Below are 18,975 nucleotides of genomic sequence, written 5' to 3' on the forward strand. Positions count from 1 at the left end.
TTAAGTGCCTTCCCCTCAAACTGGGGGAATCTCAGCCACTAGAAATAGTTGCATTATATTTAAAAGGCCACGTAAAAAAAAATGTTAAATTTTTGGCACTACGATCCAATAAATGACTTTAGCATAAGCCACTGCATTGGTTTTGCATATGCCTCAGCATTTGCAGTGTTATTTCAGATAAGAATATATTTCAAGTAAGAACAAATAAGAAAACCCCAGGAGAAATCTGTATGGCGACCGAGTTTGCAAAGAGTTTATCTACGTCGCAAAGCTGGGGAGAAGCCAATTCACAGCACTGAGCCCTGCGGTGGGATTGTCTTTGTCTACCTGTTGCTGCCCAAAAGTTGGGTATCGAGTCCTCCAGGTTCTCATAATTGCCAAGGGAAAAGAGAATCCTCCAGGCAGCAGTTCCCTTCCCGAGGGCTGCCTCTAAAATATGGGGGTGAAGGGTACTTTTCTGGCACATTTTTATTTCCTGACAAGGAAGCCTAGACAAGTAGCTTAGGTCAGGTATGTAACTTCACCCACAAGTTACTAATTTCTTGAGAAGTGCAAAGCTCAGTCTTCTAGCACACCCCAGCCTTTGTGTTCCCTGCTCTCTGGTCTTACTCACGGTGGCATTTTCAGACAGGTACCAGTCAGGGATCGGGATGTGGTGGTTTGGAACTTTCCTTTTACTCTTCTTCTGATCTTCCGACTCCCAGAGCAAAGAGTTTAAATCAGGGAAATTATTGTTGATGTCAATGCCGTCCTGAGTCCATCGTCCTAAAGACCAGCCCCCTAATTCTGAACCCTTAGGTTTAAAGAAAAAGGGAGAAAAAATATCATTCAGAAAAAATATCATTCAGAATACAACCACCTGTGAGCCCTCAGCAAAGTATTTGGGGATGTGTCAGAAAGAATTCTATACAGAAAAATGAAAGGATGAATTATTTAATTAACTGAAGTGAATAATTGGCTTTTTTTCATTTTGTACGAAACCTTGAATGAGGTGAAGCAAAGCCCATGAAAAATTACTTGGGGTTAGCCAAAATATTCTGGTTTGTTTTCAAGGTTTCTAAGTAAGACTGGTTTTCCTGTGGGTTGCAATGGAGATAGCATATATTCCCTTCCACGGCTGTGAGTGCAAATTTTGTATTCCAGCCTTGTACAGACTGCCTGGAAGATTTTCCAGTATATTTGACCGGCCCCTGCAATTTTTCTTCCTGGTGTCTGTCTTCTTCCAGACTGAATTCTTACAATGCCCAACACATTGTGCTCTCCTTAAAGATGCGCTATTAAATTTCAGCTGCGGAGGAATGCAAGTTTTCATGTGCTTAGCTTGGTTTCTCATGAGAAACAGACTGCATGAATTTTCCATTTTCCATAATGGTGTTCCCATTGATCTGTACACCTCAGTATGGTTTGTTCTGGCAGTCTTCATGACCCTCCTTTCTACACACATCTTCCTGTTAGTCAATGTCACAAAGAATACTGTTTCTTTCAGCTTTTTTTTCTGAGTAAGATGTGTCAGTGGTTTGTGTTTGCTTTGATGGGTTTGTTTTTTTTTTTTTTATTTTGATTGCTTCTAAAATATGATCTTTGAAAAAAAATATGACAACAGGAGCACATTTTATTCATCTAATAGACGTAAAATAACTCCTTGATATGTTCATAATCACATTACCGCTTTATATGCCTTGTCATATCCATCTGGGTTGACTGAGGGCAGGAGGTGGATTCTGGTATCCTCAATGAGATGTACAATGCGTGGGTTCCCAGCCAGGTATTCCTGACACATAAACTGCATTAGCAAAAGGATTAGCTCACGTCCAAGCACTTCATTCCCATGAGCTCCTGCGATGTACCGAAATTCTGGTTCACCTGTTGAAAACATATGGAGCAGAAGTGATGCCAGAGCAGCAAATCAAATATCTAACCAAATTTCATTCATGTCAGTCAGCAACATTTTGCTTAAGGAGAGTTGGAAAAATGTTTTAACTGAACAAATGATAGATGAAAATGTAACTGTACAGAAACAAATAACTACTTTCTGTTGCTATTTTAGAAGAACAGACTTATGTATCAGTGCCATCTTAAGCTACCGTGTAAAACGCCCAAACCCCATTTTCCATGAAACGCATTTTTAATTATACTCACAATTTCAGCATGTTACGGGCAGATTTTAAAAGTTCTGACAGTCTAAAAATAACATGAAAAATACATTGCTAGTTGCGACAGATGTTAAGGCTCTTAGAAGGTAACAGCCAGTAACTGCACATAATTGGTCTCTGACTTCACACGCTCCTCTTCCTTCACTTATCAAAAAACAGGTTCACATATATTTTTCAAGGTTATAGTGAATGGCACAATACTTGCACTCAATTACAAAATACTTCAGAGATTATTAGGAACAGCGCCAGCTATTAAAAAAATCCCTGTAATTTTGTTGCCCTTTGTATGAATAACGCTTGCAAACATTAACAGGACAGACCCAAACTGGCCAAGCTATGGCTTGTGGCTGGATCCACCCTCCCAGTTTGTCTGGCCCATGACACACTCCTTGCATTTTCTGCAGGACTCTCAAAAATAGGTAAGCGGACAGAGCAGATTAGATGAATTATTCTGGTGTCAACATCTGACATTCAGAGACTGTAGTCTAAGGTCAACGCCAAGTCTACGGAGAGATTACATCTATTGTGCTCCATCCCTTATGGCAAAGGAGAAAGATGTCTTAGGAGCATGCTGCAGCGCTCTTCCTTGCGTGGGATGAACACGTATCAGGGTATTTATGGACACGGCAAAACACAAGACACCTTTATTCTCACAGCTGCCTCAGGCGCTATCACAGCGAGATCTTCATTTTTCTCCACAGAAGGGCCAAAGACTGAATGAGTTTCTATTCTGAAGAACTATATCACCGTAGGAAATTGTACCCCAATACTCACCCGTGAAAGATGATTTGTGAGGTTTGACCTGTCCTTACTTGCAATGCATTCGCCCATATAAAAAAAGTAAATTTCTATCCAAAGCTACACAAATCCCCCAAACTAAAATCCATTCCCCAGTACTAAAAATCACTTTTAGTTATTGTAAAGAATAAAACTCATTATCATTAAAGAATTTGATCCCACATTCAAAATGCCTTCTATTTGTGCTCACCCTCCTCTTCCCAATTTAGAAATACAGTGCTGAAGTTCCTCCCACATACATTTGAAATCTTTGCTGCCATGAATATAATTCCATCAGTGATAATTACTGCAGATACAGAGAATGAGGATAAAAAAAAAGCCACAGCCCAACACCCGTCAACAGATTTAGTTAGACTAAATCCTAACCAACTTCGTGTTCTCCTGGGTTGTCAGAAATCTCGACAGCATACAGCTTTAGTCCTTGGTTACTTTTTCCAATATTGTAAATTCTTGTGATATTCGGGCACATTTTGTTCACAGTTTTCATCAACTACCAACAAAAAAGAAAAAGACACATAGTTAGACAATGCAGCATCAAAATAGATCCACGATTAATTACTTCATTCCAAATTGGTTGTGGCAAAACCTCTCCGTTTTCTTTTCTGATTATTTCTTAGTTGTAAAAGCTTTATATTTAGTTCATGAATTTATGTTGTGTGGTGATTCACACAAATAATGTTTATTCTGCTAGAACAAGCTGAATAGTCTGCTGAAACACTACAGCATAGGTGAGGTTCAAGATCTTTCTTACATGAGATGCATTTGCAATATTATCACAGAATTAAGGGCTTGAGGGGGAAGTCCAATAGGAATAAAACCAACAGAACCACTGCTACTATACAACCAAACACATTTTGAAAACTTTATGTGATGGAGGATAATTGGCCACCTTAACACTTCCTCTTACATACTCTGTCATTTACTATAGCTGAGTGAGTTGAGATGCCCCAGGGTGTTAGCATGGCAATGCGTGTACGTTACAGGTTGCCACAGACACGTTCTGCCCAGTAAGGGAGATTTCTCTCTCCTTTGCCCTATGTGGCAGCAATTCAATTCAAAATAAACTAAGAGAGAATGATATCACCCACTTAAACATGATTTTTCCCAGTGAATTCTGGTTACACCTGCCTCTGCTGAGGTAGAAACCAAGCCCACCCTTCTTGTATTACAATGTGAAATCTCACGTGGCAAAATAGTTAAGGCAGTGTTGATGTGGCCAAAATAGTGAGATAGATGTAAATCTGAATTAGTCCATAAACTCAACAGGATATACTCCTTCGATAAATAAGATTCCTCAGACTTTGCTTACCAAGTTTCAGCAAAAAATAGAATTAATAATGGAAATGCAAACAGATGGTCTGAAGACATTCCTACCATCAAAATCTATGCTATTTGTTGTTTCTGCAGATACTGCATGACATAGTCAAAATATAATCAAATAGCCTGAGTGCTTACTAAAGTGCAGAGGGAAGATCATGGTTAAGGGTGTAGGTCTCTTTAAACCGATGAAGTTACACAGATGTGATCCAGGTAAGTATATCTGGAGTCTAAATTGTCCCACAAACAAGCACTTTACTGTGGCATTTCAGGTGAATGTTAAAATTTACAAACAAGACTGAAAATTTTTGTGTTAATAATAAGACATTATTGCAAATAGCTCTAATGACAAGAATTTATCCGTCTCGATTTTTTTTTTCCATTGGAAAGCATTAAAGAAAGAAATAAGGACTTTACAGTAAATTGGAACCCTAGGGACTATTAATTAGACAATCTTTTCATAAACAAGGGTGCATACATTATTGAAGAAATATTGTAGCATAACAAAACTCTTTACTCACATAGTGTTAATTTAGAAACAATATTGGATGATCATAAGGCTGATGATTTAAAAAATGCAATAATTAGATGTGTCTGATTCCCATGCCACCATTTAGCAAATCTAAGTGGAAACACAATTCACTTTGGGAAGAACATCATTAAAATTCCTCTCATAAAAGGCATCACTTCTATTTATAATCACGTTGCAAAGAGACTAAGAAGATGTTATTTTTGTACGTTTGTTCATCTCGCATGTTGGTTTTATATAGATCTGAGAAACTATTGCTTTTGCAAACCTAAACTCAGCACTTATCTGAAAAATACAGTCAGTTATGCTTTTTCAGTGTATTGTCTAGTTTCAGATCTACTTTTTTTCACCACAGTCATCATCATCAGTGTGCTGGTATTACAGGTGCCCAGCTATTTCCATGGAACTCTAACATTCTGGGCATATGTAAGTGGGGATGTCATCATTTGTTGTTCCAGCTGAAACACATAGGTGAAGCCAGAAAACACTGTTTTACATTTTATGGTATTTGATTTAAACAAGTCAATTACTAACTTTTTGAGACAGACTGCCTTAAATCATCATGGTCAACCTGCTCATAATGAACCAAAAATACTTTCAGTGGATATGGAGCTAGAGCCTCACAGGCCAAAACTTATCCACGGTCTACTGCGGGGGGATTATTAGTTTATGTCCTCCTGACAAGTGGATGAAATGGATTTTTATTGGATCAGATACCACATTTTTCTCCAATAGAGATAAATATTAGTTTTTTCACTCTGCCAATGAGTACAGATACCGCATTAAAAGGTCTATTGTAGCAGGCTAAACCCGGATTTCCGTAATGTATCAAGAATGCTATTGTCTCGGTCCCGTGTTTACTAATTCCTCTCTTTACACTCTCTTCAAACTGCAGGAAAATCCCTCCTGCCTGATGTATCGCTGCATCCAGGCAGCTTCCCAAGATGTGGAATAGGGAAGATGAGCCTGTCCTCTCAGAGCTGTCTCCAAAATCAAGCTGCAGAGCAGATGCTTTCCGAACGTGCCTGGCACTTCAGCGTGCGCAGGGTACCAAGAACATCAATTTGGGAAAGCAGTTAAAAGGATGTTAAATGTTCATTACTAGTGAGAAAAATGCCTAGAACCAAGTTCAAAGTATATTACAATCAGTGGAAATATTTGTATTGGCCTCAGTAAACTCTCCATCATCTCTTTAATTGCAAGCATGTGATTACTTTCCGAGTCAAACAAAGAACCTTTCCTGAATTAGGGCCTCTGGAGTAGACTTCACTGTGGCTCTTTTGATAACAGTATGGATATAGTAATGTAGTTAAATGTTTATATGTAAATACAATACTGAAAATGAACATATTTCATATTTGCTTTTCTCATACTCATTTCATACAAACGGCACAATAGGTCACCTGAAATGTCACAGTGTTTTCTTTGGGCTTTGTACAAACTGTCAAAGACAATTGATGATAACAGTCAGTCAGGGCTTTATTAACAACCAGCAGGACTGTAAAACACTTCCACAATTACATTCACTAACAGTTCGTATTTGACAGTTCCTATTTGTTTGTCACTACCAATTATTTACCCTATTAGCGCCCTGGAAAAAGACTGTGTGCAGTCTTTGAAGAAGCCCTGCAAAACTGGCCTCTGAAGGTCCAGTTCCTCCGTTTTGCAGGAAAGGTGGTTAAATGTAGGTCTCGGTGCCCTCTACGCTTAGAGAAGGCAAAAGGGTTGTCAGTCAATGTCACACAGGTTAGGGCTATTCTTCATCCTCTGTGGAGATCATAGAATTCTAGGATCGTTTAGGTTGGAAAAGACCCTTAGGATCATGGCATCCAACTGTTAAGCTAACTCTACCAAGATCTCTGTATTTCTTGTTGTGCTGTGAGCCAAAACAGAAACGACCTCCTCCTTGAGCGCAGAGACTATCAGATAGAGGCTGTCCGCCTGGCATCGCATGCAACCTTGGATGTTTGCTGCGTATCGCTCTAGCCCTCTACATTTGGTTGTTTAACCCTCAAATAAACCTGTTCAATTGGTAACGTATACTGTGCTCTTCAACGTTCTGTATTATTGTTACATCAAGTCCATAAACGCAGCTGACCGTGAAAAGCCACGCAAGATTTCAGGGGTGCTTGGAGTCTGGCCTGTCCAAAGATATGAGTCACATCCAGTGAAATGGATTTCAAAATTAACAATCCTATTTCCTAAGAAAGATATGACCTGGGTTTGTTGCTTCAAAGACAAGGTTGTACTCAAATGTCCATCTCAAACTATTTCTGGGGATATCTATCCTACCATTTGAACAGCTTCCTATACAGCATGAATACATCATGTAACTATTTTGGACTGTAAGAAAATCCTGACTTCTGCATACAAGGTACAGCAAGCATTGCCATCATCTGAAAGAAGAATCTTGAATGCTCTTTTAAGAGAAAAAAATGGTACTATAAAATTTATCTTCCTAAAAAGAGAGTTCTATTAAAATAATCCGACACTGAGAAAATCCCTCTCTCTCACATATACTTGACATATTGCAATGTAATGTAATGCTTCCAAAACATGGCCCAGGGAACACCCTCTCCTCCTCCTTCTTCAGCGTTTATAATAAATAACATCAAAGAACAGCGTTTTTCTAAGACGGTTGGCAGTGAAGCAGCTAACAAAACTGACAATAATGCATGGTATTTTTATTTTTTTAAGTTTAAGTTGACTCTGGAAATTGACAGTTATTGTTCCATTTTACACTCAGCAAAGATATTATGAAGTTCTGAGATTAGTTTTGGGGATATAAGACTTATTGGAACCCAACCCACAATTTTCTGCCTACTAGCAGCAGAACCCAATTAGAATCCAATGATCTCTAAACAAATTAACTGCTTTGACACAGAGAAAACCAGAACTTGGGAAAGCACAAAGACAGCTCACAACTGACCAGCTCTTAGCCACAGTTGCTATTTTTCTACTTGTATGAAAAGTGGAAAAATATTCTGTTTTATAGCTGTGGGTTTTTTTCCCCAGAGATATTTCTAACCTGACCAACCTGTCTTTCTGCAATGAGAATCTAAAATACACTTTATTTTATTGTTCTTGACAGTAATTATGCCAATTGAGTTTCTACTTGTCTAATCTTTATGCTAAAAAATATAGGCCACGAAATCTCTACCAAAATAAATGTGTGACTCAGTACACAATTGCTCAATAAAAATGAATGGTGATTCATGCAGTATAAATACATTGAAAATTCAGCACACAGCAAATGATTCACACACTTCAAGTCCAAACATATTATCTTTATAGTTGAAGAGAAAGCAGGCAGAAATATTACTTTAGGACAACCCTCACCTATGCCTGTGGTGATATGAAGCAAGATTAAAAAATAATAACAAAAAGAACAGAAAGATTGCCTAATTGAAGTTAAAGGAACAAGATTAACAAGGCTAGCAGATTTAAAATTACGCTAACAGGATTTTTTTTTTCCCTAGGTTTTTTTGGTGAGTTTTTGCTGGTTTTCACAACTATGAATACAGAATTGGACTTTGTATAGTTTATTCTAATTATCCAAACCCACTGAAATATAGGAGAATCGTGGTGGCTAAGTCAGGGTCAAATCTGAAAGGAGAAACCACTGTAACATTCACCACTCAAATATACATGTAAGAAAAGTGATGGCACATTATGTGTAAAACCTCCCTCTGTCACATAGTGTCACCTGTTTAAGGTTAGATGATGTACAAATTAAGACTTTGGGATTTTAATAGATTGTTGCTTTTAATAGATTAAAACAGAAAAAAAATTAAATAAATTGCACCATTTAATAGTATTTTTAACAGGTAGAATTCAGCTTCCATAAAAGCTCAAAGCCTGCACCCATCCACCCTCCGTCCAGGAGGTCACACACCAGCTTCTTTGCCTACCTGCCTCATTTCCTTGTAGTTGTGATGCTTAAAGTCAAGATTATCTGTGGTTGTCATTTCGTTTCTTCTGTGGTAATAATTATTTGGGTCTGAAAAAAAGAAATAAAAGAATTTTCATGTGCTTATGAATTTCAAATATAAAGATGCTTAGCCATAACGCATGCAAGGAACATGGAAATCTGAATTCCACTGTCCTACATGGATTTAAAACAGATTTTCAAAAGAAAAGCTCAAAGAAACGGCAAATTTGAAATATTTCTAATTACTGCACAAATCAGCTTATATAGATCCAAAGGAAAGCAAGGAGGCAGCAGGCAGCGGCTTGCTAGACAGCTACCCTGCACGAACAACTAAACTTCAACAGAAGAGCAGAAGGGCATCCTTCGGCTACGGAAGAGGGCAAAAGACACTGGAAAATGATGAGTCATATGCAAGATAAAAGAGTGGGGGAAAAAAAAAAAAAAATCACATCAGAGGAAGAAGCCCCAGTAAATGTTTTGTGTCTACTTGATTAATTTAGTATTACAAGGAATTATCTTTTAGTTTTCTTGATGAGTATTTTCAGAGTCTATGCACTGCTTGCAAAATACAGAAAGGATCTACTGTGCATATTAAAAATTCCTGATTATTTTCCTAAGCACTGTTTATGAAAGTCAGAGGCCTTTGTTATTTTAAAACCAGCATATTCATTTCTATACAGATATAATTTATAGTTTGATACTTCAAAATACACAAAGGAGAACATGTGGCTAGAACAAAAACCTTTGTGTCCTTCACCGTCCAGGCCATTCACCTGGGCAAAAAACCAGGCCAAGGCTGTTAGGGCTCAGCTTTATATTTCCTGATACATGTGCTCCTAGCCTAATCTACTATGACCTATTTTTAGAGATAAACAAGTCTATTTGGAAAACATCAGACACATTCTTCAATTTGGCATATCTGGGATGTCTGGAATTTTGAGTAATTGTTTGTCAAACCAGTGGTTGTCAGGCTGTTATGAAAAATTGTTTCCCTTTGCACAAAATCATCTTCATTTGGTTTAAAATTATTGGGAAAAGGCCAAATATGAAAGCCTAAATGTTATCCTGTCGCATTGCAACGCAGCCAAAAGACACTGTCTCTAGAGAAGAAAAATGATTTTTTTAAAACAGTATCACAACTGTTAGGTGATTTTTTTGGGGGGGGAAAGCAAGCATAATTATTAGTAGGAAGAATACATAGATACTATTCTGCAACAACATTTAATGAAAATATGGAAAACTCATAACACTTAAAAATACCTTATAACTTGACATTTTTAAGCTTCATATTTCTGACATTGTAACCTCTAAATTCTCTAACTTATTCTTCCCATAAAATTCTAAAAGTATTTAGGGTTTTTTATGTGGAAGAAAAGCAAAATTTGAACTATTTAAGTTATTTATGAAATGAAACATGGAAGTTCCATTAAGCTTCGCTGTAACATTAGCCATGTTCTCCACCACTTATTTACTCTTCATTCACATGCTTGTCTTCACTTCCATTCCCTAATCTACAGCAGAAATACTGGAAGGTCAGTTGAATGCTGCTCTACAAATATGACTGGAAAATGACAACAAACCATCTTGCTCAACAAAATCTGGTTATTCAATGCAGTCTGTCCTTTCCAGTGAGAACTTATTCTATCACAAAACCACCTGGAAATGGATTTGAATTAGAGCCTAATCAGGTGAGGAAACAAGATTTGCTTATTTAAAAAAAAAAAGTTTTGAAGAATCAAGAGGGTTAGATTTCACACAAAATTCACCCGCATTTTTAGGTCTTCTTTCCAACTTAACTGCAGGCTAAATTGATGCAAGTCCACTGACAGCAACGATGCTGCACTAACCCTGCAGATGACTCTGGAATGCCAAACCCTTAAAGGTCAACTCATGTTAATGCATGGAAATTACTCTTTAATATGTTGATGACTGAGAAATGGAAATCATAAAAACCCCACTTCTTCTAGAAAGAGACAATGTGTTTAATGCCACACAGAATATGTTCACCATTGTAAAAATATCCCTGTTGTAAAAATACAAAAATAAACATCATAAAACTGCCAAGATGTTGAAGGTTTTCTCTATTACCACAAGCCAAAACATACAGCAACTGATACTTTTTTCCTAATACTTTAATCCCATTCCTTTCAAAGTCTGGCACTTTTTCCATACATCAAACATTAGTATCATGGGAATGACTGTGAATGCTGTAGAGTTGGTGGAAACTTAAAAAAGCTGTACAATGAGAATGATTGGATCTCTGGTCCTTCCTCAAAAACTGCACAATTTGACAGCTCCCTAGAGAATTAACACTCGTATTTTGCCAGGCTCTACTGTGAGTCTGCTTCGATCACTGTATTTCTGCTGCAGCAGGAATACAGATTAGAAAATTAAAAGCTAAAATGTAGAAAGGTGTACCAGTCTTGCACACAGCTAGTTAGGTCCACTTTGGAAAAAATTATTTTTCTTTCATAAAACATAGAATAAGAGACTAAGAAACTCAAACCACAGAAGAATTAGAATTGAAATACTCTCATCTATTCATGGCACTACCTCAGACAGCCAAGGAGAAAAGATCCTGCCAAACTGTGGCACTCCCATTTATACAGAGGAATATACTAGGTTTTTCTACCACTAACCTATCTTTATGTTACCAGTAGAGTTAATTAAGTTTGCAGGTAGAGGTAGCTTGTTACCTTCATACTTCTGTTCTTTGTAATGGAAAGGTATGAAGTGAGCTTTGCAATAACTTGAAGATGAAATCAACACTCACAAAACAATATTATCAAAATGTTCTCCTTTGGTAAGTAAAACTTGCATCCATTCCCAACACGATTTGTTCAGGTGCTTCATTCTCACAGAAGTCCTGCCATGAGCTGTATGGTATCGTCCTGATGGAGCTCGCAAGCTCAAAAGTGGTGCTCATATGGTGCTCCAAGTGGGCAAGATAATGAAGTCAATCCAAGTGATTTAGATAAGTTTTTAACAGAAATAATATTCTAGTCTAAATCCTTTAGACTGCCTTAAAAATGTGCCATTCTGCAAATGACTGATTTTTTTCATTTCCATGTAATATAAGTGAATTTGACTTGTCTTCACAAAATTGAACATGTCACAGGCATCACACGTGTAATCTTGAAAAAAATCCGCTGGCAGACAGATCAGATGATTGTAAGTTTTCTTCCACATGATCTATTTTGTGTCAGTCATGAGCATTAACATTTCACATTAAATCAGCAATGAAATAATATTCTTCAGCTATGGATAGATTCTTTTCTATATATGTTGATGTATAGTCCAATACCAAACAACTAATTCCAGTTAAGCATAATGAATGATAATAATGGCTAAAAAACCCCCAAACTCTCAGCCCACAGTAGTTGCTTCTTAAAGGTTTTCTACCAACATTTGATCTTTCTAATGAATTCCTACAGTTTGATTCTGATAATAATGGTAATTCTAGGATTGTTAATACTTCAGAATAGTATACGCTTCATTTTACAAATAAAATATGAAAGAAAACCTTTTAGTGACACCCACTGCATTGCTGGGGGATGTTACACATCTCTCTTGATGAGTATGGAGAAATAAAATACATTGGCCCTTCCCAGGAGAATTATTTAATTTGGTCTCATTTTTATTCAGTCTTTGCTCAGGCAAACTCCCCAAAAAGCTTTAAATTGCCCAAGATTAAGTTTTAGTTTTTGCAATGATGAAAGCAGAACACAAGGAGAGACTGTCACTCTAAGCAAAAATTTACTCTCACAAGTAGTTCGCTGAATTTAGTACTGCTGTATACACGATCACTTATCATGAAAGGTACTCGTAGAAAGTCAGTTTTATACAAAATAAGCACACTTCTAGACTTAACCGGGTAGCCTGGCAAATTAGAGCCAAGCAATGAAAATAGCACTGAATGATGCATCCACTGCAAAACACAGTACTCCATTACAGAGTAGTTAAAGTTCATTTTTTATCTTGGGCTGAAAGTGATGGCATAATCATGATACCAATGATAGTTTTCTATATAACAATTATTAAAAATTAAATTTCATCACAAGTTTATTGCATTAAAATAATTGCCTATTGCCTTGAATACTCTGCAGTATAAATAAATGCATGAAGAGCTCAGCTAATTTTCTCTCTCCTATCTCTGGGTACTTTTGATCATCTGCAGTTTCTTTTTGATTTTCCTTAGGTTTGAGAAAGAACAGGCAAGGAAAGTACATCCATCCCTCTGAGGCAACTGCAAAAGATTGTGAGTGTCAGTCTACATCTATGTAAATACCAGCATTTCTGGAAACTGGAGAGGGAAATAAATGCTGGTGCTTTTGCCCTCTTTTTCCCCAGCAAGAAATGGCAGCACTGATCCTCTCCTATAGGTAGGATTTTCTGGCATCTTTCCTCCACAGCTCAATGTTTTTCCTTTGGTGAAACAGCAAATCACTTCTGTTGCCTGAAAGACGGTTCTGACACAGTTGGATAACACAGTTTTCTTTGTAGAGCTACTGTAATAGTCTAGAAAAGGGTTGTTTGTCAAAACTAGCCTACAATACACCGAAAATGTATGTTATGAGTAATATAGAAGCATTTCACTGATAAAAATTACAATCACTCTATGTAATACTGATTAGATAATCGGCAATTTCTCTGTTCCAATTATCTAAATAGTGTTTTCTCATGATTTGTCCAACTTTTAACACACCTAGCATATTCAGAAGGTTTTATTAACAGAGCCCTACCCACAGGAATGGGTCCTAACTGTCTTTAACCATTTCCATCACATACTACCAGTGCTAACAAGCTGTCCTAGAATATTAATATCTTATTCAGGTTTCTTCCTTATCTGGTATTCCTTTCTTACCCTCCCTTGTGAGCCTACATGATGGAGAGTTGATACAGAATACAGACTGAATGCAAATTGCTTAATTTATTCAGGGATTAATAAAGACATAAACCCTAACATTACAAGTTTAAAAGACAGGAAAAGAAATTCACAGTCATGCAAAGTGACTGACTTTGCTTCAGCCCCACTTTTTTCCTTGGAGTACTTCCCTACGCCCCATCTGCACGTGCGCGGTCATTGCCTCAGGAGGACACGGCGCGTGGGAGCTCTAAAACACGACCAAACTGCTCCTCCTGACAACTTGATTTCTTGCACATTCACACGCATGGTGTAAATATAATCAAAACCACACCAGGGTATTCAAGGAAACTGAGCATCCCATGACTTTCTTCAAGGGTTTGGGGGCTTTGGAAAGGAGAGAAGTGTGTGAACTGACAGAGGTCCACCTCCTGATTTTGATGAATTTGGGAGACTTGCTTAGTTTTATGGAGGAAACCTCTGTCAGAAAAGAACCCTTGATTTCTAGTTGCGGAGTCAATACAGGGTTTGGCAGTGCTACCAAAGAGGCTGGACCCATGGCCAAACCAGTCGGTTATTTAACTTGAAACGAGTAAGATGACACCAATAAAGGGTGAAGTAGTCCAGTTACAGGGAACTGCAAAAAAACAAGTCATGTCCTACAGGAGGAAAACGTGCATGCAAAGGCCTCTGCAACCTGGGGAACAGCTTTGTTTTGAGAGCCTTGCGTGCGATGAATAAAATGAGCTAGAAGAAAGAAATGTCAGTTCTTTCTGGGCTAAAAAGACGGGTCAGCAGCTTATCAAAACCTATTAGTTCTTTCAGTCCAATTACATTTTGAATAAACACACCCATTCTCATTGTGTTTCTCAATGAATGATTCTGGTATTTTCTTTCAGGAATAAACTGAATCAGCCACTGCAGGCAATTAACTCAATAAATGACTACCAAGAAGAAGCACTGATGCTGTTTCCATGCTAACCCAAGGCCTGCAACGAGCCATAACAGCACTCATTGCACCAGTGGTGGAAGTGCAGATATGTTCTTACCTCAGTAGCACCTTCATCCACTGATCCAGTCCCATGAAGCTGAAGGGTGACAAATACTAACACTTCAAAGCAGAATTTTGCCCTATGTAGCTGTATACTCAATAAGAAACTAGTGTAAATCAGTGCTGTGCTTGATAAAAATCACCTTTCCAAATATCAACATTTTTGCTCTTTCCTCTTTAAGTACAGTTTTATGGAATAGAAAAGGATTTTGAGAATTTCCCTACAAATTGCTCTTCAAAATAGTTTGAGAGTCATCTTTTTTATTCCCTGGAGACATCTGTGCCTGTCCTGCATGCCAGGAAAGTTACCATGCTGAAGAAAGCTACTCTTTTCCTTCAGCCTCACACCCTGTGTTATAAAGAACGGATCCTCTGCAAACCCACTCAGGAATTTGGGATAGACCACAGCTCTCCAACAGCCCACCAGTCCTTTCAAAAGCTGAGGGGAAATACTGGCTCTGCAATTGCCCCTCCAGGATAAAAGTTACAATGGGAAACAAGCAACCCCCAGAGCTGGATTTTTCTAAACCCACAGTTGAAATAAATCAGAATCCTACTGAAAACATGAATATTCACATACACAGGACACCCCTGGTCACTGCCATCCAAGTTCAGGACGTGTTTGTTAGCCCCAGAAAAGCAGTTGTCTAAGTGTTGCTAACCTTCACTGCTTCATGGTTAATACACCTCCAGACTAAGTTTTATGACAATAATTGCCCCATATTCTCTTTGACAGAGAATTATCCCTTCCGTGCCCCAGATTGTTGGTGGTTGGGTTTTTTTTCCCGTGAGTATTTAAATATCTAAAGGACAAAAATCAGGCTACCTCTGCTTGGCATGTGAAGACCCTACATCAACAGTGGAATTGGAGGCAGCAAGTCTCTGAACAGCAGCAGGAACAGTTAAAGCAGTAATGATAGGCTCTGGAAAGGCAGTTCTCTTTCTGGCTCTAGTATTTCTGAAAATACTATTCATAGCCCCCTGCAAAAAAAAAAGAGCACGCTATCCCCAAGGTGCCAGAATTTAGGATCAAAGGGGAAAAAAAGCAGATGAGAGATGTGGAATGAGTAGTGGGCAACTTAGAAAAACTTTGAACAAACAATTTTTCAAATTTTTATATAAGTACATATACATGTAGACACAAACCCACCATAAGGCTATTTACAGTGTGCTTAATAGAAACATGTCTTTGCCATAATTTGCAGTATTAAATGACCTTTTGTTTTTTTTAAGTGGCCTTGTATAAGGTTTCACTTTGTATACACTGTTTAGCAAAACCCTAACGGTATTTTGCAGTCGCATAAGAGAAACAGCTAACACCTGAAGCTTGTGCTAAACATCAGGTTGTGTCTTTTCCACAGTCTTTACCAAGGATAGAGCCATTTACCTTCACCTGAGACTTACCAGAGATCATGCCGGATTCAGTAACACTTGAAATTTGCTAGAATTTCTTTACATCCCCAACTGCCTTCCCTCCCCCTACAAGATAAACACCAGTTCAGTCACAGTATTTGCCTTCAAATTAATTCAGGGAAATTCCATGGCCTGTACAATGAAATAATAATTTTTAAAAAAAAAAAAAAATCAAACTACATAATTATGATGGTTCTTTCTTGCTTTAGAAGCTTAAGACTTCTGCAAGTGACTGTAATGTAATTCTATTGCCTCTAGTACATGTGCACTCAGTAAGATTAATTGCATTGCACTTCAGCCCAAACAACAGAGGAATCTTGTTAGATCATCCATGCAATTTTGTTTTATTAATAAAGCCACTTATAGATACTATGCGGTTGCATTTGAAGAATTATCCTGATACTGTCTGTGTAGACGGACAGATCTCGTTTCTTTCTGCATAACTCTACTCACTAAAGACAGGCATTATATCAAAAAAGCTCACATATCCAAAGGAAATAAAATTTCTGCATCTTGGCACAGGCAGCCATGTCAACATCAACTGAGAAAGACTCTTACCTGGCAAAGGACACCCTAAGATTTCCAGTCTCATACAGATGCTGCCTTCTTCGAACCAGGACCGGGGGTTTATACGGATATAGCGTGCAACCAGTGGCACCGGCAACATATTGAGAACTGGGATCTCTTTCTCACTGTTTCCTTCAAAAATCTATGCAGGCCAAACATATGGAAATAGCAAGATCAGTTCTTCAAAAGTCTTTTAGAACTTTTGGTAACAGAAACAAAGAAAGTCACCTGGTACGGCCCTGGCATGATGGTGGCTCAGGCCAAAACTGCTCTTCAAAGAACACAATCCCCCCACGCCCCTCAGAGAGGGGCAAAGGGGCCAGAACTCCACACCCTCTCTCCAACAAAAGGCACCTCACGGGCACGAGATGGCCGCAGGGACCAGCGGACTGACGCAAACCCTTCCATCGGCCATGCGACAAGAAACACGTCTCATCACAGGCACGGCCACTGCCAGGGTGGCATTCACATCCGTAGGCAGACACGTGCAGATTTGTCATAGAGGATATTCTAGGTCCCTCTCTATAGTATGTGATTTGCTCTTACAAGTAGCGGGATCACTGAGAGATGTTGCTTTGTAGTCTTGCACTGACTAATCTGGCAAATCAAAACTCCACATGGACAGTCCCCACTTTCCCACCTGTGCTTTTCTTCATAAAAGATCTGTTCCGTTATACTCACCACATCTCCAGATTCATTTCTGACAGCAGTCCATGCATGACTGTCATTGCTCACCAATACTCTGTAAGAGGTCACCCAGTTACTCCTTGAAAAAGACAAAGAGTATCTAAGTTATTGTTTCATAACTTAGAACGACTGCAAATTGTGTTTAATGTAATAAAGCTTGTAAGACTGCTAGCAATGGAAATCCCAGTTGGCAAAGTCATGTCAATGCTTGGCTGAAAAAGCGCCATGAAAATCCAGATTCAACAGATAATTACAAAAGCCTAGCACACAGAAGCAAAAAACCCAAAGATAATAATCTGGAATCCCAGGAAGTAAGGGATTACTGCTCTCCTTTCCTTTTATATGCGTTTTTTGGGATAAATAGCTTATCTAGAACAGACGCATCCAGTGTTCCATAATCTTACCTTTTCAGCTACAGAACATTTCTTATTTCTGCTGTTATTATCAGAGAGAATGGAAAAAAACCTCATAAATCCTCTAGGATGAAAATCCCATGAATTTCAACCAGCAAAATTTCCATTTCTTCCAATACAAGAATGACTGGAGCCTGCAGTCATTCTTGTATTTATTAGCAATAGATGGGAACAAAGACACAATTCTGTCTCTGCACAGCAGAGCCCAATTGATCACAGTACTAGTGCAATGCTACTATATCTAGATCAATCTTCAGTAGGCTGATCTTTCTAGTGGCCTGTTGTCTGACGTAGAGTAAAATCCCCTTTAATCTAAAAAAGCAAAATATTCATTCGTACTTAAATTGTGCCTTGTCTCTATTCAGCTAAAGAAGAGCATGAGGAGAAATAAAATGCTGCTTCCTATATTCTGAGAGCAGTTAGAGCTATGTAGCTTTTAAACTGTCTGTCTAGGTATTCCCCATAGTAATGGGTATACAGCTATGGAGAAGGTAATGTCCTGATTCTTCTCTCATATTTGTCGGTCTGAAAGGGCAGCAGTAATTTATTTTTTTCCCCTAACACCTTCCTGGTTTCAACAGGCAGTGACTTAGAGGAGAGTTGTGGCTTGGAGGTATCTTTGTACTGTACAGTCAGTCCAGGATGATTAAATTCTATATTCATGTATATAAACTGATAGTACGTAACCAGCAGTCCTCTAGAGCAGTCATTCTTGAACATGGGTTCTTAGCTAAGCTACACAGTCACATTGCTGGGAGTGAAACCAGGGTAAGGAAAGCTCATGGGACTACAAAGAATAGGGGCAATCTGGGCAGTTATGGGAGAAGCAGCAGAGCATATAGATGGGGAATAACAGAGTACCTGGAAGGGCACACGCACCTAAGAAAAGCTTCCCCTTGTACTGCACCCATACAAATGTAACTGCGTTTGCTTTTCTTTCTTTTAAAATCAACAAATAATATTAGCAAACTACCTACGAACACACATATTGAGTTCATGGTGCTGACGTTTGAAGGGACAAACTAGCTTTTATATGTTCACTAAAAGAGAGTTTCTAGTAAAGACCAGAAAAGGGGCAGGGGTGGAATAAGAGCAAATTCATCTGCCACAAGATCAGTACAAGTTCACGCAGCTTTGTCTTGTACAAAATAGCGACCTTCAAATAATGCCCAAGTCAACACATGGCAGCAGATTTCCACCTGCTATCCCATTTTCTGAGTAACAGTGGTCCCACTTACACAAAAGACTCAAC

The 18,975-nt window shown here is 38.3% G+C and overlaps 1 protein-coding gene across 1 annotated transcript in view; it reads right to left on the reverse strand.

The window, feature by feature from the left end:
- The window catches only part of CPXM2 (carboxypeptidase X, M14 family member 2), a 79,826-nt gene that overhangs the window by 15,744 nt on the left and 45,107 nt on the right, over positions 1–18,975 (reverse strand). The window contains exons 4-9 of the mRNA XM_049811212.1: positions 17,305–17,389; positions 16,615–16,765; positions 8,709–8,797; positions 3,318–3,441; positions 1,667–1,863; positions 614–793 (exon numbers count right to left, since the gene is read on the reverse strand). Of these exons, the coding sequence (XP_049667169.1) occupies positions 614–793; positions 1,667–1,863; positions 3,318–3,441; positions 8,709–8,797; positions 16,615–16,765; positions 17,305–17,389 (826 nt within the window). The remainder of the gene's footprint in view (positions 1–613; positions 794–1,666; positions 1,864–3,317; positions 3,442–8,708; positions 8,798–16,614; positions 16,766–17,304; positions 17,390–18,975) is intronic.

The sequence above is a fragment of the Accipiter gentilis genome, chromosome 9 (genome assembly GCF_929443795.1).
Source record: "Accipiter gentilis chromosome 9, bAccGen1.1, whole genome shotgun sequence".
Lineage (NCBI taxonomy): Eukaryota > Metazoa > Chordata > Aves > Accipitriformes > Accipitridae > Astur > Astur gentilis.